General features: G+C 36.6%; 1 protein-coding gene across 1 annotated transcript in view; it reads left to right on the top strand.

The window, feature by feature from the left end:
• The window catches only part of LOC124796447 (laminin subunit alpha), a 380,942-nt gene that overhangs the window by 183,773 nt on the left and 171,264 nt on the right, over nt 1–25,905 (top strand). Inside the window, exons 24-28 of the mRNA XM_047260652.1 lie at nt 265–429; nt 4,865–5,102; nt 8,396–8,633; nt 20,355–20,583; nt 21,702–21,829. Coding sequence (XP_047116608.1) covers nt 265–429; nt 4,865–5,102; nt 8,396–8,633; nt 20,355–20,583; nt 21,702–21,829 — 998 coding nt within the window. The remainder of the gene's footprint in view (nt 1–264; nt 430–4,864; nt 5,103–8,395; nt 8,634–20,354; nt 20,584–21,701; nt 21,830–25,905) is intronic.

Raw genomic sequence — 25,905 nt, 5'->3', positions numbered from 1 at the left:
ATTATTGACTTGTACTATGCTAAGAAAATAAGTAGAGAACAGGTGGAATAGGTTTCATTTTGTGTAGAACAAGGAGAAAAGAGAACCCGTTGCACAGTGGCATCAATTTTTGCTGTTTGTTTGCCTCTATTCACTAAAACATCTGACTGTTTACTGGATTTTTCCAGCTTATGAGTTTAATAAATAAGTAATCTTTATTTTTGTTCTCTTCTTCTGTTTTACAAGACTGTCATTAACTGGATTATTTGTTAATTTTCTTTGCAGAACACAGCAGAGTGCTTTTGCAAGAACAATGTTTATGGACAGGCTTGTGATCTATGCAAGGAAGGAACCTTCAACATTGAAGCAAAGAACCCTGATGGTTGCACCAAGTGCTTTTGTTCTGGGAAAACCACTCGTTGTACAAGCTCATATCTGTACAGAAGCCAGGTATGATTTTCTGTATCCTTGTATATTATAGGTTTCAGTTTTGTGATGTACATGCTTAGAATTAGTACAATGATGCAATGAGTAATCTGATTTTCAATATAAATTAATAAGGAGTTCAACAGTTTAAGCAAGATTTGGTCTCTAGCTTAACTTTATCTGAGTACATGATTGTCCTGTGAGGGTGATAGATAAGCCTGTGCTGAGTGCAGTCACAGAGGCTGCAAAAAGCTGTCAAAATACAGTAAGAAAAATAGTTTAAGAATCAATCAGGAGAGGTATCTTGAGTTGTTCTTCACATTGTGGTCCCATCATCTACCTACATGAACAAACGTTTCCCCTGGCTTTTGAATGTAAACACATGCTGTTTTTGTGGTGTCGTTTGTACAGCACTATCTTTTTGTTCAAATATAATCATAAAGAAATGGCTTCTAGTGAACATACATCTCTGGCTAAAATGATTCATGTGGCAACAGTGCACTTGGTTCAGAGACAGCTGCTGTCTACACAGCTCTTTCATGTTCAGCAGTGGAATTCTTGCTGCTACATCATTATGATATTGCAGGACCTGAAAAAGCAGTGAATGAATGCTGAAGCAGGTATGCAGTTTGTCATTTTTGCTGAATTCTGCTAACTAAGAACTGGAGTGAGGGGCAATGGTGGAGGGGGTGGAGGTGGTAGAAGAAAAAAGTGATAACATATTAGACCTTCTGGTGACAAACAGACCCGAACTATTTGAAAAAGTTAACGCAGAACAGGGAATCAGCGATCATAAAGCGGTTACGGCATCGATGATTTCAGCCGTAAATAGGAATATTAAAAAGGGTAGGAAGATTTTTCTGTTTAGAAAAAGTGACAAAAAGCAGATTTCAGAGTACCTGTTGGCTCAACACAAAAGTTTTGTCTCAAGTACAGATAGTGTTGAGGATCAGTGGACAAAGTTCAAAACCGTCGTACATAATGCGTTAGATGAGTATGTGCCAAGCAAGATTGTAAGAGATGGAAAAGAGCCACCGTGGTACAACAACCGAGTTAGAAAACTGCTGCGGAAGCAAAGGGAACTTCACAGCAAACATAAACATAGCCAAAGCCTTGCAGACAAACAAAAATTACGCGAAGCGAAATGTAGTGTGAGGAGGGCTATGCGAGAGGCATTCAATGAATTCGAAAGTAAAGTTCTATGTACTGACTTGGCAGAAAATCCTAAGAAATTTTGGTCTTATGTCAAAGCGGTAGGTGGATCAAAACAAAATGTCCAGACACTCTGTGACCAAAATGGTACTGAAACAGAGAATGACAGACTAAAGGCCGAAATACTAAATGTCTTTTTCCAAAGTTGTTTCACAGAGGAAGATTGCACTGTAGTTCCTTCTCTAGATTGTCACACAGATGACAAAATGGTAGATATCGAAATAGATGACAGAGGGATAGAGAAACAATTAAAATCGCTCAAAAGAGGAAAGGCCTCTGTACCTGATGGGATACCAGTTCAATTTTACACAGAGTACGCGAAGGAACTTGCCCCCCTTCTTGCAGCAGTGTACCGTAGGTCTCTAGAAGAGCGTAGCATTCCAAAGGATTGGAAAAGGGCACAGGTCATCCCCGTTTTCAAGAAGGGACGTCGAGCAGATATGCAGAACTATAGACCTATATCTCTAACGTCGATCTGTTGTAGAATTTTGGAACACGTATTGTGTTCGAGTATAATGACTTTTCTGGAGACTAGAAATCTACTCTGTAGGAATCAGCATGGGTTTCGAAAAAGACGGTCATGTGAAACCCAGCTCGCGCTATTCGTCCACGAGACTCAGAGGGCCATAGACACGGGTTCACAGGTAGATGCCGTGTTTCTTGACTTCCGCAAGGCGTTCGATACAGTTCCCCACAGTCGTTTAATGAACAAAGTAAGAGCATATGGACTATCAGACCAATTGTGTGATTGGATTGAGGAGTTCCTAGATAACAGGACACAGCATGTCATTCTCAATGGAGAGAAGTCTTCCGAAGTAAGAGTGATTTCAGGTGTGCCGCACGGGAGTGTCATAGGACCGTTGCTATTCACAATATACATAAATGACCTTGTGGATGACATCGGAAGTTCACTGAGGCTTTTTGCAGATGATGTGGTGTATCGAGAGGTTGTAACAATGGAAAATTGTACTGAAATGCAGGAGGATCTGCAGCGAATTGATGCATGGTGCAGGGAATGGCAATTGAATCTCAATGTAGACAAGTGTAATGTGCTGCGAATACACAGAAAGATGGATACTTTATCATTTAGCTACAAAATAGCAGGTCAGCAACTGGAAGCAGTTAATACCATAAATTATCTGGGAGTACGCATTAGGAGTGATTTAAAATGGAATGATCATATAATGTTGATCGTCGGTAAAGCAGATGCCAGACTGAGATTCATTGGAAGAATCCTAAGGAAATGCAATCCGGAAACAAAGGAAGTAGGTTACAGTACGCTTGTTCGCCCACTGCTTGAATACTGCTCAGCAGTGTGGGATCCGTACCAGATAGGGTTGATAGAAGATATAGAGAAGATCCAACAGAGAGCAGCACGCTTCGTTACAGGATCATTTAGTAATCGCGAAAGCATTACGGAGATGATAGATAAACTCCAGTGGAAGACTCTGCAGGAGAGACGCTCAGTAGCTCGGTACGGGCTTTTGTCAAAGTTTCGAGAACATACTTTCACCGAAGAGTCAAGCAGTATATTGCTCCCTCCTACGTATATCTCGCGAAGAGACCATGAGGATAAAATCAGAGAGATTAGAGCCCACACAGAGGCATACCGACAATCCTTCTTTCCACGAACAATACGAGGCTGGAATAGAAGGGAGAACCGATAGAGGTACTCAAGGTACCCTCCGCCACACACCGTCAGGTGGCTTGCGGAGTATGGATGTAGATGTAGATGTAGAGTTGGATTGCCCAAGCTCCTGGTGTCATAGAACCATTGTAGACCATTGTTATGTATGAAATGTTTTGTTCTCATTCTGACAAAAATCAATCTCTAATCATATGCCAAAGCAACAAAAATCTTACATTTATTTACTAATTACATTTAACCCATGTAGTTCTTGCATCAGATCTCGCTGGACATTTGATTCATAGTGCCTGGCAGTCATCCCCATAAGAACATGTCATTCATGTGCTTGTATCCAAGTGAAGTAGTCTGTTAGTTTCATTGTCAGGTCATGAACAATAAGATATACATTTTGTTTCACTCTCTGTTTTTAAATGCATTTTATAAAATTTTTAATTTATTTACTACAGTGATACATTTAATTTGTTGTGTGAAATGTGCATCTTCAATATAGTTCATTAAACTAATATTTTTCAGTAATGTTTCATTTTTATTACACCTAATCACAAAAATTATACAATTTCCTAAATTTGATGATATTGTCATAAAAAGCTTTCAGAAGGATAGGTTCATGGGAGGAGAAGGGGGCACAGCCTTGACAGTTCTGCCTGTAATTTCCAATACTGATTGCCTATTGAAGTTGCGGGGTCCAAACGATATGTATTGAACGTATGATTGTAAGTCGATCATGTGACTCTGGTGGCAGGCGTTATGCATATGTTTGTGGTGGTCACTACAGTAACGACAAAAAAAGAGCGTTACAAAAATACTTGTAATTATAAAGGGGATGACTTACCTTACTCGTCGTCAGTGATGTTGTCAAGCTGAAGTCTTATTAGCTTGGAAAGCAGTGTTCATTTTTATATCTTCCAAAGGTTGTAAAATGATAGTATATAAAGAAATTAAATATAAGTCATTGTTTTTCCTGTCCTCTGTAATCATGTACTTTTTTTCAATTTGAGTTTTAATTTTAATTTTATCAGAAAATTATCTTCACTGACAATTTTGTATCACCATGACAATTAATGTTCTTTTAGAATTAACATTTCTATCGCATTTGTTCCTACTGAAAAATAACTGTATTATTGTATCTGTTGCAATAGACTATAGAGGTTAACGGCTTAACTCTAGTTTATATTGGAAACCAAGCATAACCGTTTCATAACTGTTTTTGAAAATTTGTGAAAGTATTCTTGCTCATATTCCATCTGCTTGTTTTGGAGAATGTGTTTCTGGATTTTATTTTTTTCTACAATAAACTGAATAAATTCTTAGAATATGTTTCTTTTAAACTTTCAATGTTACCATCTATTAAGCCTGGAAAATGCTGTCTTTAAATAGCAGGAAATCTAGTTCTCTTTATGTAAGGAATATATAGTACTATTGATTTAATAAAAGTTATAGGAAAAAAATAATAAATTTAGGTACATTTACTTTTGTATGTAGCACACACAAATGTGCAGATTCTCATACCATGAATGAATATACCACAAATTTTATGCAATTATTCTTTCTAATGGATATTGTTTACTATTGTTATATGTAAACTGATACTTTTCAAAGGTTTCCACAATGGATGATTGGCGGTTAGCAGTAATTGATATTGAGAAAACTGTTCTCATTGATCTACTTGCTGCAGAGCCTGCACACCTAGGTGCAGGGATTGGTGCTGATCTCACACTGGAAGAAACACATGGAAAAGTTGTGTATTTTGTAGCTCCTGAACGCTATTTGGGCAATAAGTTGACAGCCTATGGGGGAGCTCTCAACTACTCTATATATTATACAACAGGACTGTCAGGTAAGCTTTGGCTTTTCAGTGTTTATCGTCTATGTGATATCTGTCAATAACAAACTAAAAGAGCTTTAAAATGCAGATTAAACAATGATATATCATTGTTAATTTTCTGTCAGCTTCCAGTGTGCCACTTATGGGATTTGTATTTGTTAGCCATTTCATTATGGAGATTTTTTGATGTGGGAAAACTGAGTAGTATAAGGTGAGTGCTTGTAATTTGCACAATAGCACTTTATGGATGATGGTTAAACTTCACCTGCTGAAAATTTTGTAACATCCAGTTATTACTGCAACACATGGGGAATAAAGTCTTTAATAATTTGTAATATTTGGTTACAAATTTAAGATAACATTTTAGGAATACATTTTTCACACATCACATAAAACAAACTATGAATTTTTCACTTATTGGCTACAGTCTCTAATATTTTAGAGGGACTTTGATACAACAGGATAACTTTTCAGCCATGACTTCATCATTGACAGTACATTAAAACTTAATTTTGCTTCCTTTCCTTCTGGGGTGTGTTAACCTCATGATTCTTCCAATAAAATTGACTCTTGTTGCATAACATTGTTCTCTCAAAGTAAATATTTTTAGGATAGGATGTGCTAATGATGAGCCCTATATTGCAAAAAGTAAAAAAAAAAAAGATGAATTACGTAACAGCCTAAATCATAAAAGTAAATCGTGTTTCTCACACTAAGTTGGACTGTTTTTTGTGGTGGAGTAGTAGAAATATTAACTGTCCTAAAGGAAAATTCAGAGGAGAAACTAGTAAATTATGAAACAGAACTGCTGGCCACAATTTAACTTCAGGAGGTGAAATGTTTAGTACTGCTCAAAGACACACATAAAAGTACTTCAGGTGGGCCCCTCTCATCTGGGGCTCTTGAGTGACCTGCCTTTCCTTTTTAACCTTCCCCAACATATCCCTTCTCCTCCTTGAGGAAGGAACATAACTTCCAAAAGCTAGGATAGTGTGTCACTTTTATTTTTATATGTGTCTACCTGTAGTACTAACATTTCATCTCCTAAAGGTAAGTACTGGCAAGCAAAATGTGAGCAAAAGCGACTTCTTTGTCTAATTGTGTTGGTGTGGTAAAGAAATTATGATGCAAACATACACATGTATGACCTATCAGTAATAAATGACCTTCCCAACATAGCGTGGCGAACAAGACAAGGAAAAGAAACACATACTCTCTTTCTCTTGGATGGCACTTAACAAGATGGAACATTGTTAAAGATGTTACTGGTATTTGGGAGGATGGGTACTGAAATATCTACCTGGCCGTGCTGTATTGGGTTTTCTATGATTTCTCAGAATTCTTTAAGGCAGGTGTCATTATGATTCTTTTGAAATGAACATAGCTGATTTCCATCCCTTATCTGATCTTGTTCTTCATCTTTAATGATCTGATCATTGATGAGATGTTAAACCCTAATGTTCCTTCCTTATTGGATGGAGCTGATGAGCTCAGCCTGTGAATAACTCTTCACAATACTGTGTCCATCAAACTAGCTGCTTGGATTGCCACATGTAAAGAAAGAGACAGATAAGAAAAATATGTTAAAAAGTAAAGAACTCAATTGTTGTGAGGAAAATTAAAATAGAAAAAGTTGCAATAAATTTCTATATTTTGAGCAAAGTTATCTTGAGATCACTGTCAGTACAGGTTGCATATTAACTCTTTTGAAAATATAAACTGGATGAGGAGTATGTCATCCATGCAGCTTGTATATCCAGCAGTAATTCAGTTATTGTGCACTACTGGCACATGTATTCATGTGTTAGCAGAAATTCAATGTCATTGAGAATCATCTGAGTGAGTGAAAACAATGGAACTTCTCATTAAAGAAGTTTCATTTTACTGATAAATACAATGTAAATTCTATAAAACTGATAGGCAACAGTGACAAACTGAGAACACAAAGTGCATGTGGGGTAATAGAAACAGGAGTAAATATTCATTTTAAAGATTTCAGGAAGATCAGAAGCAATATAAAACTTGGCTTTGTTAAGATCAAACATGTACTAGTATGCAGATGTGGTAATGGTGCATTTTGACAGAACTATAACACTGGTGCCCCTGTACAGTATCACTAAGGTCATTTCCATTAATTTTATGTCATTGAAACATATAATCAGGCTGTTGTTAAGGCATCTGGATCCATTTTGTTGGCTTCCAATTTCAAAACTGAATTGATCTATTTTTGTACAAATCATATATTCTTTTTTATTGTGCAATGAGGTAATTATTTGTCATCATTAACTTGTGAAATATTAAATTTGAGGATGTATTATACAACAATTTTCTTATTTTACTGAATATCAGGCCCTCCTATTTGGATCTTGATTTCTATGTCTGTTTCTAGGTCATAAATTATCAAACAGTCAAGAAATTAATACATTGGCACTGGCTACATTTTGCCAATTTTACTAGTTTCAAAGTGACTTAGATGCATAACATTAATTTTGATTGTGAAATTACCTGTAAGATGAAAATTGTATGTTGTACAAGCACCCAGACTTGCTCTTACCGACTGAATTGTCAAGACATCGCTCACATGTCCTCACAACTTCACTTCTCCCAGTGCCTCTCTTGTACTTTCCAGACTTGATAGAAGCCATTCAGCATTTCTTGTTGTACCAGAACTTCTGGAAAAAGAGTATCATACAGAAATGGCATTGCTACAGTCTAGTGGTTGCTTTTAGAATGAAACTTTTACTTTACAGCAGAGTGTGTGCAACCCCTCTTAGAATATTGCTCAAGTGTGTGGGACGCTTACCACATAGGACTAACAGGGGATACTGAAGGTAGACAGAGAAGGGCAGCATGAATGGTCACAGATTTGTCTGACCCATGAGTGAGTATCACAGAGATGCTGAAGAAACTGAACTGGCAGATTCCTAAAAGTGAATGCCTACTTACAAAGTTTCAAGAATCAGCTTTAAATGTTAACTCCAGGATGATACCACAACCCACTATGTATTGCTCCCATAGAGATTGTGAGGACAATATAAGATTAATTACAGGGTGCACAGAGGGATTTAAACAACTGTCCCTCTCATGCTCCAAATGTGTATGGAATGGGAAAAATCCCTAATAACTGGTACAATGGAATGCGCCCTTTGCCATGCACTTCACAGTTGTGTGCAGAGTGTAGTTGAAGATTTAGATCTAGATATAGTAGATTAAAATATTTACTTGTAATTCTGTGGGTTTTTATAGGCTGTGCTAATTGTATAACCACCTCTGGATTTATGGATGTGTTCTGTTTACTTTACTAGGAAGTGCTGAGAGTGGTGCTGATGTGATTCTGCACAGTGGTGATACTTACTTACTGTTTTATTCTTTGGAGCAGCCAGCTGCAACCATTACTTTTAAGGGCTCAGTTGATATTTTGGAGAGCAACTTTTTGCTTCCAAGTGGACTTTCTGCAACAAGAGAGCAACTCATGCAGGTTTTGCAGAATTTGCAAGGAGTTTATATCAGAGCCACTTATTGGAAAGAAAGTGTGACTAGCAGGTAATCAACAAAAATATTTAGTGTAACATTACCTTGATAGTTGTCAGTTAAAGCTTTCAGCCACTGTCTGACATAAGGAAAGAGCAGATTCACTGTAGATTACCTTGGGTTTAGAAACAAGAATGAGAGTTTCTCTCTTCCTAGTATGTAGTTCATTATAGCTTGAGAAAATGTGTATTACACTCAACAATACCTCATTTATTCATTTACATATCATATAAAAATTGCTTTTGTTATATTTGTAATCTTTTTAGTTAGTCTTTGATGGTCTTTACACTGATCAGAGTAACAAAATGACTAACAGCTAATTGTTTGCAGGACAGCTTCTGTAGCAACACTCAACTATTCAATGAGTTTGACTGCATCTTTTGTTCTATTAACTGTTGTCATATCATACTGCTTCCATAAATCATGGTTACCACAGTCAGATGAGAATTGTGGTTGCTAATGTAATTTTTGTTATGGACTTTCATTGTGTGATTTTTATCTCTGTGCTAAAATTAATTTATGCAACAGAATATCTCAAGTTGGAAGCAGCAGTGAGCAGAATAACACTAAGGCTATGACTTTCCTGCAAGGCAAAACCGGTAGTATTAATACAGAACTTGTGAACGTATCTCTTACAAAACCACATAAGTGTTGCTGCCTCAGCCATTTTGTTTGTGTGGGCAAAAGCAAACTGACAGTATGCCCTCTTCCATGCCTAACTGTCAAACACTTTGTTATTCAGATCCAGGTATAGAAACTTGTAGACTGAAATTAAATTACACTGTAATAGATAAAAGGCTTTATCGAGCATTACACACAGAGAATGAAAGCAGTCAGTCACTACACAAAGAAATCTGTAGGCATTATTCTATTTAAAGTAACGGTAGCTTGAAAATAACAATGAATAATACACACATACAATGGATGAGAGGAATGTACAAATTTAATTTACAGAATATGAACAACACATGGGGTGTAGTTACGCGGCATAGATACAAATTGCTACAAATTATTAACAGATGTCACACAATGTTATGATCTTTGAAGTCAAATTTTTAGAGAGATGCTCTTGTTTTCAGGACCTAATACAAGTATCTGAGACTATTTTTTGCTGCCTTACTGAATGAGTAATACTGTGTTGTTAGTAATGGGATGATGTGTTCTGAGAAATAGAACTAGATTAGTAAATATCTCATTAAATGGATAAGTAAGATTCAAATTATATCATGTTAATGCTGGAATGTAAGTTACACATAAAAACATTTTGAGCTTAGAGTTTTATCACTTCTGATTAGTGACAAGTCACTTTTTCATCAATGCTGTAGGAGAAGCCAATAATTGTTATGTACTGTAGATTCCATTTTGGAAGATTGATGTTGACATAATACTTTATTCTTTGGAAGCAGAGCACTGAAAAAAATAGCAATTGGTGAAGTGCACTTTCTTAATCAGGATTCTCATTCCAGATAACATCCTCATCTCTTTTCTCGCAAATGTGAATATTATTAGTTGGTACTGAAAAATCCTGGTGTGACACCAGGATGCAGATACATTTGCAGAGATTGTTGAATAGCAGTGTTAGGATTTTAAATTCTTTTAGTAATTAAATATTATTAAATCCAAAATATTATAGTAGGCATGGGTATAAAAAATGATATATATGAAATTTTAGTGTTTATCGGAGACAAACAAAGCACTTCTTTTATGTGACAAAAATGTCACAGGTGTGCACTGCCTCCCCACTAGGTCTCCATGAATGTTTTGACACCAGTGCTTTTTAGAGGCAGCATTCAAAATTCTGTGAAATGAGTATTGTTTTAGAGCTATTGCTATAATATGGATTTCTTTTTGTGGGAGGAGAGGAAGCATTTGGTGTACAAGTCACTGATAGACACTCCTGAAGAGCTAGTTGCCTGTTTGACTGAAGCTGCAGCCATTATTTGTGAACCTTCTGGTTGTTTTGAAGAAGTTAGTCAGTCAGTCACACACAGAAGCCAGCTGTGCAATAATGTAAATGAATGATATTTTCATGAACATCTCACGACAGTTTGAACACAATCTCTGAACTTCACTAGTGTTAAAACTTCAATGGATCCCTAACGGGGAAATGGTGTAGCTGTAACATTTTTGCCACATAAAGGAAGTGTTTCTTTTTATCTCCTCTAAACATTCTTAATATTTTTATACACTTTTATTACACACTGAAAATGTTGTCATCTCTAGGCACTTAGGCATAGTTACACCTGCAAGTATATCTTGTTGCTGCATGACAGCATCCTCTAATGTAGTAAATATAATATTATCCCTTCTCCTACCCCCCCCCCCCCCCTCTCTCTCTCTCTCTCTCTCTCTCTCTCTCTCTCTCTCTCTCTCTCTCTCTCTCACACACACACACACACACACACACACACACACAAAAGTGAAATTTGTGACTGGATTGAGGATTTTTTGGTAGAGAGGATGCAGGTAGTTACCTTGGATAGAGAGTCATCAACAGATGAAGTAACTTTGAGTGTGTCCCAGGGAAGTGTGTTGGTACACTTGCTTTTCATGTTTATATTATTGACCTTGAACCTTGAGGACAATATTAATAGTACCTTCAGAGTTTTTGCAGATGCAGTTATTTGTAATGAAGTACTATCTGAAAGAAGCTGCACAAATATTGAGTCAGAGCTTGATAAGATTTCAAAGTGGTGCAAAGATTGGCATCTTGCTTTAAATATTCAGAAATCTAAAATTGTAGATTCACAAAATGAAAAAAAATAGCATTATGTGATTTAATATCAGTGAGTCACAGTCAGACTTGGTCAACCCATATTGTCAAGGGATATGAAATAGAATGATCACATAGTTTCAGTTGTAGGCAAAGCATGTGGCAGACTGCGATTCATTGGCAGAATCTGAGCAAGCGCAATCAATCTACAAAGAATGCTGCACACAAAATATTTGTGTAACCCAACTTAGAATATTGCTCAGCAGTGTGGGATGCATACCAAAGAGGACTAAAGGGGATATTGAACGGATACTTCCTGCAAAGAAGGGCAGCACGAATGGCCACAAGTTTGCTTGGCTCATGTCACGAAAATGCTGAAAGAACTGAACTGATATATGCTTAAAGATAGATACAAACTATCCCATGAAAATCTACTTAGAAAATTTCTTGACCTTATTTTAACAGATGAGTCTAGGAATATCTTTAATCGTCCTATGACTCCCTTATGGACTGCAAAGACAAGATTAGACTGGCTACAGCATGCACAAAGTATTTTAAGTAATCTCCCTTCCCGTGATCCATACATGAATGGAATTAGTGAAAGCTCTAATAACTGGTATAATTGGGCATGCCCTCTGCCATCCTTTTTGCGGTGGTTTGCAGAATATAGGTGCACAGTATTGCTCAAGAGGATTTTGTAGAGAAAATAAATTCAGGAAACAAACTATTTAGGAGAAAATTTAAATGAAAGACTTAATTGCCAAATCTCCATAATTGTACTGTATTTTCTTATACATATTACACAATTTTAGTCTTTGCATAAATAATAAAACACAGATGTACAAATTACATAGTCTCAAATGTATTTGGTTAAAATGAAAGAAATGAAAAGCAATATGAAGTCTTGATCCATGATGTTCTTGGTGTAATACTTGGCTGCATAGCCCTTTGCATGCATTACTGCAGCACATCTGAATATCATAGAATGCATGAATTTGACCAGTCACACCTGAGGAGTTTTCTTCTATTGCTCATATAATTCTTTGTAGAAAGCCTCCTTGTTGGTGCAGTTTTGTTGGTGAACACATCTATCCAGTATGCCTAGAAGATAATTTGTGGTGTTTTAAATCTATACTTCGGCATTTAAATACTTTTACTTTGTGGTGCTTCAGAACTGTCTTCAAATGGCTAGAAGTGTGCTTCAGATAATTGTCATGCTGGAATTGCCAATTATGAGGCATATTTAGTCTTCCGTGAGGTATCACTGATCCGTTAATATTTCACCATACTTCACAGTATTGATCGCCCCAAGAATTTTAATGAGAAGACCTATACCACTTTGTGAGAAACAGTCCCACACCATGGTATTACCTCCACTGTACTTCATGGTGGGTACTTGGTACTTTCTGTCATTCCTCTTGTTTTTTGACCATCAAACATGCCGTATACTGTCTAAGAAGGAGAGATTAAACTTGATTTATCACTCCATAGAATTTGTGACCAGTCTTCAGTGGTCCATGACACATAATTCTTATCAAACTGTAGTCTGGCTTTCCTATTTTTCACACTTATCACAGATTTTTGTGAAGGTTGATTGCCATTCAGATCTATTGCTGTGTAGCAACATTTGGCTGTCGAAACATGGACCTTCACCCCGCATTTTACCTATACATCATCACATATTTTCCAGGCTGACGTTTTGAGTTCTGCCATTGATTGGCAATCACTTCATGAATTGTTCTTTATTGGCTCTCTTTTTTCTGAAGCTGGGCACAGACACTCGCAAGCTTTTGCGAGATGCCAAACACCTTCACAGTGAAGGACTGACTTAGGCCTTGACTCACTGCTGTTAAGTCGTCTGAAATTTACTGAATATTCTTTAGTTTTAGGAACTGCTGTAAGTTGCTAAATACACAACTTCTCTCAGTGCTTGCTCTATGTACATCAAGGATTTGCTATAACCCTGTCTCGTTCCTTTCTCATATCTACCACTTTCATGTCCTTTAACTCTTATAACTGCAGTCTGATGGATGGACAAGTTTTTTGGTAATTTTTACCTACCTGTATTTTATCCCCGTTACCTTCAGAATTTCAAAGACTCGAAGAGTCAGTCAGTAACGCTGAAAGCTTTCTTTAAACATGTAAATGCTATTAATGTAGGTTTGCCTTTCTTCAGTCTATCTTTGAAGATAAGTCATGGGTCAGTGTGGCTTTGCTGGATCCTTCATTTCTCCAGAACCCAAAGTGCTCTTCCCTAAGGTAAGCTGCTACCAGTTTTTCAAATCGCCTGTAAATAATTAGTGTCAGTATTTTGCAAACATGCCCTATTAAATGGGTAGTTTGGTAATATCCACACCTGTCAGCAGGGCAACACTTCAGTGTTGTGTAATAGACTGATATATGGGTTATCTTACATTTATAGATAAAGTTTTGACAATTGAGGTCGCACACAGGTTTAATTTGAAGAATTCAGAAGTGCTGGAGGAATAACTGTGACACCGATTTGGCCAACAACTAGGAGAGGAAGGAAGCAGTAAGCAGGAAGCTGATTTTGTCATGCTACCAACTGTAGGAATGTAAATGTGTACCTTAAATTTTGATGAATGTGTACCACATTTAAACTGCAGCTAGTGTGAATTCATTTGTTATCATAATTAAAATTTCTTTAAAATAGGACAAATACTCAGCAGCAGCATACATTACTACAGGAGGCAAATTAATGCTAATAAAAATATGTTCCCACAGAACATATGAAATGAAACACTACAAATGAACATGAGCTTCAACAACACTGCTAAAGCTGCTTCTGTATTACATCACTGATAGTTTTCTAGTTTGACTACAATGTTAACACAAAATGGTATGATTTGTGCTGATTCAGCTGAAGGGAGCTGAGAGGACAACATGCTGTTTCTTTCAGTTTGCTTATATTGTTAGTGCTGTAAGAACTGTAAACTGTAGCAGTTGATAATGGATGCAAATTACAGTTGTGACTCTGTTGAGAAAAATGTTTGCGGCTCACTATTGGTCCATGCAGACAATACAATTCTAATTTTAAGTGATTCATGGAGCAAAGGCAACAAACAACTGTGCACTTGGAAGAAAATTTGGTGACAAGCAAATGTTGGCAGATGATGTCAGATAAGGAATAAATTAAATGATGCCATTCCTATGTGCTGAAATTTCAGGGGTCTAAAGCAGGTAATGTTTTGTGAATTGGAGCACCAGGTTTTTAAGTAAGTGCAAGAGAAACACAATGAAATCTTTCCAGTTACTTGAGAAATTGTCCGAATGATGGCATTAGAGATAAAGAGGAATTTTCCAACTGCATATGTCACATAATTCAAAGCAAGTACTGGCTGATGTATGAGAATGATGAAGAGGGTGGGGTTTTGTTGTGACACAGAATAAAGCTAACTCAGGGACTCCGTGCACTGTATGACAAAAAACAATGTATCTATCAGCATCATATAATCAATCTAATGAAACAGGATGACTGGTTGGTAGGTAATATGAGAAATGTTGATCAGACACCTGTTAATTTGATATGTTGTCAAATGTTGCTATCGATGTGGAGAGCATTAAGAATGTTCCTGTAATAAGTTCCAGTAATGAGGCCAGAATAACAGCAAAACTGATTGTACTATCAGATGAAGGAAAACTCTCCCCATATTTGATTCATCTTTAGACGCCAAGAAAATGGATGGATGACAAAGGACCTGATTGGTTGAAGATTGCTTGGAACAGAAATTTTGGCTCTTTGCTTAACAGAAGGAAAATATTGGTAATGGATTCTATCAGGGGATATCTCATCCTAGAAGTTAAGAATCTAATAGCAAAGAACAATACAACCTGGTAATAATTCATTGCAGCATGACCTCACAACTTTGAGTCATGAAAATAGACCTTTTAAGGTTTGCCTTTGACAGCTTTACAGTGAGGGTCTTCACCAAGGAGACCATTCCCTCATTCCATGAGGGAAATTAAAGAAACACTCGACATCCGAGCTGGGCCAGTGGATCCTTAGCAACTGAGGAGGAATTTCAAGTGAATCTATTATGGAAGGTTTAAAAGAGTGCTGCAAATCCAGTGTTATGGATGGTTCAGAATATGATGTGCTATTGTAGGAGTGTTGAAAAGGAAGAAAAGCCAGTTGGCCTACAAATGAAGATGATGGTACCAGTGATGATGATAATCGTGATTAAATCTAGTTTTACCACATACAGCTATCTTAGACAGTAAAAAAGTGAAGATAAAAAGTAATGTAAAAGATCTTTTTTTGTTTATTTTATTTTGAATTATATTATCAAAATGGTGTAAATTTAGAGTAAGCTTGATGTTAATTTTTTTTAGTCTGATACTTTACATCAGCCAAACAGTTTGCAGTTTTAATTACCCATAATTTGTTAAAAATAAAAATTTCCCAAGCAATCTCTTTAAAAGAAAAGGGGGAGATGTTGTCTTTTAGCCAGGTAAATACGGTAGCTATCCCAATCCCTCTGCTGAATAATTTCAGTTGATTTTCTTTGTTACAGGCTTTCATTTTGGTATCTGTCATTTTGATATTTGTGTAATGATTTAGAAGGGGATCTGTAGTTTGAGCTTCCTAATTGAAACAATTTCAGGAAAATAAATTTAGAATTTCCACCTTTACTCTGTCATCCACACATCATATGAGCAATTTTCTGGCCAGTATGATGCCAGTATGGTCACTGCGTGTGTGGACAGATGATTTTGGTTCATTCACTGATTTAACTAAGACCAAAACTTTTTGGGATTTACTGTCAGAACAGTATAAATACTCTTATTTATGAATTCATTTAAAGCTTTGCACATTATCTTTCTTCTACTAATTTTGGGTCAAATCAGTTTTAGTTTTTCTATGAGGCTGGCCTTTGGTGGGGCTTTCCCATCCTTCACAACTTTGCTCAGTACATACTTATCTAGGAAATACTGCATGGTAGTCTTGAACTTTGTCCATTTACACTCATCATTTTCGGTGTCTGAGATGATTGTTGACTGTTCAAATGATCTGAAATTTGTTTGTTGTTGCTTTTATTAAGCAGAAATACTTTCCCACCTCACATTACATTTCTATTGTCACCTGCAGTCAGTGATGCTGTTGTGGGAAATTTCTTTCTCCCTAACCATGTGCACAGGGCCCTGTGGTACACTAGTACCAATGGGAGTTGGTGAAAAATAAAGTGAACTTGATGTGAAAGTACACTTGATTTTTTTGTTCTTTTATTGGAACAGGACACAATTACATAAAATTGACATAGAATGGTAACACCATAAAATCACATAGCGATAAATGATCACACTGAGAATAATTCCTATAACACACAGTAGCCTCAAAGTACTGAATGTTTCAGTGAGTGGCAAGTAATAATTTATAAATGTTGAAAATTGTATCCATCTGTTCCATACCTAGGAGATAGAAGAAAAGGAAACTTGCGAGCATGCACATGGTAGACTATGGCAATCAGGTAACATACAGCACACTATCTGCTGTGATACAATAATTACTGAAAATTCCGTGATGCAGGAGTAGCCTACCATTCCTGTGAAATGGCTGGGGATAGCGTGAAAACATCAGACTAAAATTGCTCATATGAACAAAATTCTAATGTTCAGTCATTGGTGCTCAGCAAGGTTTTTTGCAGATGTTCGCAAACATTGCTCAGCTGCACCGTGCTATACCGTCTCCCTTGAATCTTCTAGTCTGGTAAGCTGAAATCTCCCATTCATACTATAACATAACCAGAAAATTTTCATGCTGTCTTCTTTGAATTTTGCCTGAAGTGTTCTGCCACTACTTTTCCCAATGCAGGAAGTCTATAGAATGCAGTGGCATGACCCTTCTTGCTAGTGAGAGTAGTGTAATGAGTTTTTCTATCTGGCATGTTATACATAATCTCATTTTATGATCAAAATTGTTACTCCACTGATCCATACTTTACTGCAATTGACAGAGTTTAATTGTATTTGAGTAGATTCTTTTATTGCCCATGTGATTAAACTATGGGCACAGATCTCATTACTTTAGACTTGAAGTTCTGTAGGGGATCTGCGATCATGTTTGCCACTAATAAATTACCCTTGTGTTGGTTAATATTTCTTTTTACACACATCTGATGATGCTGAGGGTGAAACACATCATAAGGAGTAAAAATAAAAAGAAATATTGGTGACCACAAGACAGGAGTAATTTACCAGACACAAAATCTTTTTTCTTTTTTGTTTTAATGAAGTTCAAAATTGTCCATTAGAATTCTGTGTGTTAAAAGTGCAGTTTATTCCATTGCTATGGTGTTCAGAGATGATTGTTAGCACTGTGTTGCAATGTGCAGTAATCTCTGAGACAAAATAGATATTTCCAGTTAAGTTCAAATTGTTGTTAAAGTTTGTGCTTACTATGATCACTTTTTGGGTGATTAATTAATATACTTTTCACTGATAGACAACTGAAAACTCCTTTCCTATCAGAAATTATCGAGTAATTTGTCATAAATTCACTTTGTCATGGTATTTCAATAACAGAGGTCAATGAAATACTTTGTCTTTTCATTACTAATTCTGGATTATTAATGCCTTTTGATTTAATCCTCCTGTAGACATAGTGCAAAAAATTTCAAGTTGTGAATCACATTTGCCTTTTTTATTAGAATTTGGATTGTTAATGCCTTTTGATTTAATCCTCCTGTAGACATAATGCAAAAATTTCAAGGAGAACATCATCAATAAAATGCACTGCACAAACAAACTTTTATATTTTCTGGACTTCCATCAAATTTATTAGATATTGCAATATACAAGTAATTGCCACATAATAAAACTTCACTTTACTGAGCATACATCGAAACTAAGCAAGGATTATTCAGAACTTGAGTAATATAAGTCTCAAGAAGAACTGATACATTTGTTTTGCAGCATAATACATATTCATTTTTTTATTATAATACGATGGTGTCTTGGCATAGTTGGAAGTGTCTTACCACCCTACATGGCTGTTCACTTGGCTGCAAGCTGGTCTGGCACCACCTCATCAGAAAAACAGTGTCAAAAGGCCGTTGCACTGTCATCAAGACTCCTTGTAGTGCATGAAACAAACACATGCATTATTTAGCATATTCATGATATATTTAAAGTAATAAAATTGCTAATCCTTTATTGAACAGAATACAGTAAAATACCGAAATATATATTCTGGCCCTTGTCTTCACCCAAATTACTTCATATTCAGATTCTGTACTGACCTCACCAGATATTATCATATTATCTTTGGCTAAAAACATGTCACTACCACTGGCATCCAGCATATCTTTATGATATACATTCCAATTGGAATTTAGAATTTCACTGCTTGTAACATCTAGTTTCAGCCAGCCAGTGAAATGTAACATAGGTTATTTGCTGTAGGAATGAAGGATGGCCTCTGAACCTAAGTGAAAAGTGTCCGTTGTGCCAACATGAGACATGATTTGCATCTGTTGGAATTCTCAGTGACCATCAAGCCCACCCTTTGCACTTGTTTGTATCTTGAAATGAGACTTGATAGTTTGAAAAATTTATGTTTTCAGACTGTGAGCTTTACTGCCCTCATATTCTGAACTGCATATTCTGAAATGAATATTAAATAACTATTCAGTTAAAACCCTGTAGTTTGCATTAATGATTAATGTGGACTTCTTTGTTGTTGCAGTTGCGTGCTAGAATCTGGAAGCTTTGATAAAGTTTTAACTTTCTACTAAATAGTAGAAACAACTTCTTTTGAATACAGTTATTAACACCTTCTGTTACAGTTGCTTCATATAAGGCAACACCTCATGTACAATTAGTCTTCATACATTGAGTATGACATTACTTGAATTCTGTCTTGACAGGAATGAGTGACATTTCTATCCAAATTGAGTAGCAAGTGTCACGTGTTTTCTGCGATGTCAGCACCATTGTCACAGCATGCCCATTATTTGGTGGCGGGCCCTGCTTCTCCAAGCCAGGATGCTGCAGCATGGAATAAATGTTGAAGCAGCAGGTACAGCAATGTGCAGTAAACTGCAGTTGTTTTCCCACATTGAGGACACGTGGAATCCACCTCTCCCAGTTGACATGGGGAAATAGTAACAAAATCTTCCAAACAGTTTGTGATATTAAACTAGTTAACTGATTTTTTTTTTAAAAAAAAACTTTCAACTGTGGTGATCATTATTTGTTGATGAGATAGGCAATGGGTAACACATTGCTTTACCAACCTGATGTTACAACAAACTTTCAGAAAGATCAGCTCCGATCGCAACAGGTGAGTTGTCTTGTTGTTACCCAGATGTACAGCTATAGGACGATTTTAAACCTGATTTCATGGCTTAAGCTGATAGTGAAGTGACCAGTACTCACTTTCACTTCTGCCCAGAGATTTACAACACTGTCAATGCTCACGGTTCACACTCGGATTGGTGAGGTCGATAGAATTAGAAGGTGCTGCAACATTAGGAATCCCAGGAGACATATTACAATATTTTCCATCTATCACCTCCAATGCTAAACATGACTAAAAACTGATTTACTGTTGTTCACTTATAATTTATGATATAACTGGATGGATAAAAAAATAAACTTATCAAGTGGTGCCAGGATAACTTGTAGAAGTTACGGAAAAGTACAATCGTTTAGTGCCACTGGCTCCTTCTTCTAGCAGAAGGGTTGAAGGGAAAGGAAAAGGGGTGAACAAAAATGACTGATGAGATTTAGAAAATGGGGAAAACTTCTCTTCAGGGGAGACACACAATTTCTTAAACTTCGCCAGTCCTTGTTTTTCATCCTTCTTACCTTCCCTTCAACCCTTCTGCCAGAAGATGGAGCCACTAGCTTGGAAAGCTTGCAGATTTCCATAACTTTCCCTGACACTGCTTGGTGAGTAGATTTTTTTTTTATTTACCCGTTGTATTATATTTTCAAAAATCGATTATTTCAATTATAGTGTAAATATTTTACTTATGAAATTTGTATTCTGATTGCAGATTAACTGATGTGACACTTGATATTGCTACTGAAGGCTATAATCCTAACAGCAGCATTGCTCTCGCTGTGGAACAGTGTCAGTGTCCACCAAACTACCAGGGTCTTTCTTGTGAAGACTGCGCTCCTGGATATTATCGTGCTCAGACTGGTCCATATGGTGGTTTCTGTGTACCTTGTAACTGTCATGGACATTCTAATACCTGTGATCCAGTGACTGGCATATGTTTTGTAAGTTTTTTTTTAGGCTATACTTATTATTATTATATTGATATACAGTGAATCCGAGGCAGTTTGATGTTGTGTTAGTCGTGGAGTGTGACACTGTAACTTTGTTTTATCTACTCATGATTGTTTCACATGGCTTATTTCGCAACAGTTGCACAGGCAATTTGCAATATTATGGTTACAAATGAAAAAAAAAAATGCACATTTTATTATTGGTGAAGTAAAATAGTCCATTTGCTTTATGTATGAAAGTACTATCATGTATGTTGGGGTGCTTAGATGGTATATTTAGAAAATACTGCAGTTGCAGGTTTATATATCTGCACTTCTTCATCATCATAATCATCATCATTGGTTCAATAATGCTTTGTGAACTTTGGTTTTCTGTACAAGATTATTTCATTTTTTTCTGTTTAGTGCCAAACTCCTACAAATCTAATTTCATTTTTTTTTATGTCCCCTCTGACACGTTTGGTGTTCAAACCCTCCTGGTTCCTCCAGGCACTGCCTTGAACATTTCCTTAATCATTCTGCCATTGGCTCTCGGTACATGTCCTGCACATTCAACATTTTTATCTTAATAAATGATGATGTCTGGTTCATCATACAGATTCTGTCATTCCTAAGGAGTAAAGGAGACCACTCACTGAAAAGAAGAAGTGTTGTCATCTACAGGCTCAACAGTGTGAAAAAAGATTACTTTGAAAACTAGCAAGTTGAGTGTGGCCTCAGCTGCCTGAGACTGCAGTCATGTGTGTGTGAGTTGCATTTCTGTGAGTGTGTATGTATGTGTTTGTCATCTAATTCTGACAAAGGCCTTCTGGCTGAAAGCTGCATTTGTGACAGTCTTTTTATTGTGCCTATTTGTGACTCAGCATCTTCGTTATATGGTGAGTAGCAACTTTCCTTTTCACAATATTGTTACATTCCATCCTGGATTTTCCAATATTTTTTTTTTTTTTTTTTTTTTTTTTTTCACTGATCCAAGAATTTTTCTCAAGTTTTCTTTCAAATATGCTAAATTGCTTTTCATCGAATTTCCTTAGTGTCCAGGTTTGCGAACTGATGTTAGCATAGGCCTCACTAAACCTTATACATCATACTGTAAATCCATTTTTCAGGACTGTAAGAACAATACTGAAGGAGACCACTGTGAACGCTGTGTTGAGGGATACTATGGCAATGCAACCATAGGAACACAAGTTGACTGCATGATATGTGCCTGTCCTCTTCCTATACCATCAAACAAGTAAGTAGCAGTTACCAAACAGGGCATTCTTGAGTGAAATAAAGTATTTATTTAAATGTAAAAACACTCATAACAGAACATTTTATGAAAAGAAAGAGATGATCACAGTCAAAACCTAAAAGCAATGAACTGCACCTAAGACTGTCAACTTGTCATATGTTACAATGAAAGTAATTACATGTTTAACTTCTAAAATATACAGTTAACAATGTCATGTGCCTGCTGGTGAAAAAAATCTAATTTCTGAAACAAATTATAACTAAATGTTTTCGTGCAGACAGTGATAAATGTGTAGAAACAAGTAATATTCTTAACCCAAGTGTGACACACACAACCTTTTGAAGCACGCACAGTGAAGAGACATTCCTCCTAAAGGACATTGGGCTATGTTCCTCAGTTGTTCTTCCACTTAAGCAGACTTGCTGCTGTCACCAACTGTTTTCTTCAATCTGGCATGGAATTTGTCCCAGCTGATGAGCTTCTCTTTGTTGTTCTTGAATTAATGCTTGTCTGTGCTGTTGAAATAATAGTACACGTCTGTCAAGCACATCATGTCACCTCACCTGTTGTATTTTGTGACTCAGCTGAATCCCTAATATCCCCAATATAGCGTGTTTTATAGTACTTGGAAGTGAATGTGATACGAATATGTAATTTTCAGGGTGTATACGCCCCAGGACAATCGGGAAAAACCTGGGAAGTTTGTCATCTGAGAAAAAGCCAGGAATTTTTTAGAATTCTGGGAATTTATCAGTGTTTTAGTTTTCAGTTAAAATTTTGTAATTTTGGCTGATAAGAACTGATAGTCAACAGCAAAATGTATCAAAGGCTTTAGGATGAAGACTTCACAATACTTCATAACAACAAACTGCTTCTGATGATCATGACGTCACAATTGTTTGGGTTAGGTTCTTTTGAGCACTTTCCAGCAGGCTCACGCGCATGCACAGTTGAGTCACGTATGAGCAGTACCTTCTGGCTATTTAAGTGTGGCTGTTAGTGATTTTTCTGTTTCCTCTTCATGTCAAATGAAAACAAAAAGTATTTCTGTGGCCTGGAGCTATCAAGTGAATTAAAATACATGCACATAATTATGGAACACTAAATTGTGTTATTAATTTGTTTTCTGATTTTATTTTATTTCCAGTTTTTTGCTGTCAAGCATTAAGTGCCTTGCAGAAAAATGAAATTATTTTTGTCAGTTTGCTAAAAAAAATTGGCTTTCATTAATCTTTAACACAGAAGCAGTCAATTTATACATATGGACCAATGGGCTTCCTGCATCATTGTAGTTGCACACACACAGTAATGCCTGTTTTCTCATGCTCTCTGGCAGCTGCTGGAATGAACCTGTTTCTAACAGCTCACAGGAAAATATTACAAATGGTGGTTTGAGAAGCATTAGTTTCAAAGTAAATTTCCTTTTACACAAGATGAATTATGTTACGTGCAAGAATGTTGGATGAATTTCTTGAATTACAGAGTGTTTGACTCTCATTTAAAACTTAACACTTTTAGGACCAGCTGCTTAGAAGAATTTCAAGCCCAAAAGACCAGTCATTTATTCATTATTTAAAATTTTACTGGCACATTTGTGTGATGTATCTTAAAGTGTAACAAACGCAAAAACTGACCAATATTATATGTATCCTTTTTGTACATTATGTATATTATTTCAAATCATTAACTTTTCCTACTTGTGTGTTCGCAATATGTAACAGTGATGTTACTATTGACTGACTACACCACGTATCCTAAGCTCTGAATATCTGCTTTCATCTGCTGGTGAGATCACGTGATATGAGCTATGATTGGTGTACAATGACTTATCACAATCTCGATTTCAATGCTTCGGAAACTAATGTGCTTTGTTCGGTGGAATTCAAATTTATCATTTTTTTCTTTGTTATGTTTTCTAAAGTGCTGGAATGCTTTACTCTGGTGTATAAAACTTTAACCATTCATAGGATTGATAAGTTTTACTGTCTCGAGGGAAAGTATACTGTCACTTATTATGGAAAAAGTGTATTTTCGACAGGGAAGAAGTGTATTTTTAAACGGGAAATTCGGGAATTTTTTTTCCTTGTCCACGTATACACCCTGAATTTTCCTCATAGCCTCAGCCTTCCTTAGTCATTGTACTACCCATCTAGCCCCTTCCCACCCATCTAGCCCCTTCCCTGTTCCCATTCCAGCACTACATAGTCCTCTATTCCATGAATAAACCACAGCCTTTTCACTTCTCTCATTTTCTGTTACCTCCCCCCCCCCCCCCCCCCAACCTCCTCCCTACCTCCACCACACAGTTGCTTTTCCCACCATGCACTGCTGCTCACAGTTTGGCCTCAGCAGCTGGAGACTGTGGTCATGTGTGTGTGAGTTGAGTTTGCCTGTGTGAGTGTGTGTGTGTGTGTGTGGTGTGTTGTGTTGTCTATTTCCGACAAAGGCCTTGTTGGCAGAAAGATCACTTTCTGACAGTCTTTTTGTTGTGCCTGTCTGTGAGTCAGCATCTCTGCTATATGGTGAGTAGCAACTATCTTTTCTTATTTTGACATTATATTGAATAATACAGAAAATAATAACAATGTAATTAAATGTGAAACCACTCAGAATAGAACATAGTCCACATGAAGCTTTTGCTTTAAATTAGTGTTTCTGTCGTATCCCTGAATATTGACCATTCCTTCTGGGACACCTTATATAGTGGTAAAGTTGAAACTAGTTTTACAGAACAACAGAATACTGTAATTTACATTCCTGTGTCAAAAATGTTGATAAATCATAGAAGTTGTTAATCAGTCATTCTTGTACTCTAGTTCTGTGTGTACATTGATGAGCCAAAAAATTCTGATTGCATACTTAATAACATCCTTTGGAACACAGCTTTAGAACACAATTTCGTATGACATGTATTTGACAAGTCTTTGGTAGGTAGAAATGTTACATTATATGTCCATAGACAGCTCATGCAGTGCATGTCAATTATGGGCCAATGGTTGTTGGGTGTGGAGCTGGCACCCAAAATCATCCCATATGCATTCCATCTGGTTCAGATCATGTGAATGTGGTGGTTAGGACATCAGTGTGAATTCACTATCGTGCTATTCAATTATGGCCTCGTGTGATGGAAAATTATCCTGTTGAGGAAAACATCAGGCATGAAAGGGTTCAAGTGGTCGACAATGACGCTAATGTAGTCCACAGCTGCCATGAATGTTCCCTCCTTGCATGACATTGCCCTCAGCAGACTGCATCAGTAGCACTTTTACTGCTTTACAGAGCAGGAAATCTCCATGTTCTGTGATGGAGCTTGGACATCCAATGCCTTGTTGCCTAGTCAGGTTGTAACTGCCCCTCAGTGTCTTTCCATAGACTCTCACAACAGTAGCACATGAATAGCCAACTAGTTTCACCGTTTCTTAGATTCCCTTTACCAGGTAGGGGTCCATGATATCCTGCTCTTTGTCAAGGTCGCACATGTCACTGGATTTCACCATTTGTGACCGAGACCACTAGAATGATTCCTCATTTGACTTAGCTCTGCTTGTATACTTTCCTTACTTTGTTGTGTGCCCACAATGCCACCAGGCTTAATTAAATCTCATGGTGCCAAATGGTCATAATGTTTCGGCTTGTCAGTGTTTGTGGGTTATTAAGTTGTTCTGTGTGACAATATGCTCGCAAAATCTTAAAGACTTTTATGACGGAATATAAAACATCATTCTGAAAACTACATGGTGATGCATACTTGCATCCAAATTATCTTCAATTCCGCTGTTATGGTTGTGAATTTCACAGTTTGTCCTTAATATATAATAATACTCCATAATGCAGTGAGGGAAGGAAAGTATTGACTTATGAATTTAGGGATTCTAAAGCCTGTGAAGTTTCTTCTGCAAAATGTTTATTTCTTAACTTTACATCTTACTCTCATTTCACATTTTTCTAGACTAAATAAATTTTTGACTCATTAGATTAGCCATTCAGTCCAAGCAATCCTATCTATAGGTCAACATAATCAGAGATTAATTAAAGTGCAAAATTTGCAGAATTAGTTTTTTTTTAAATTTAATTGT

The sequence above is a fragment of the Schistocerca piceifrons genome, chromosome 4 (genome assembly GCF_021461385.2).
Source record: "Schistocerca piceifrons isolate TAMUIC-IGC-003096 chromosome 4, iqSchPice1.1, whole genome shotgun sequence".
Taxonomy (NCBI): domain Eukaryota; kingdom Metazoa; phylum Arthropoda; class Insecta; order Orthoptera; family Acrididae; genus Schistocerca; species Schistocerca piceifrons.
Note: the sequence above shows the minus strand (reverse complement) of the source record. Positions and strands in the feature narration are given on the sequence as shown.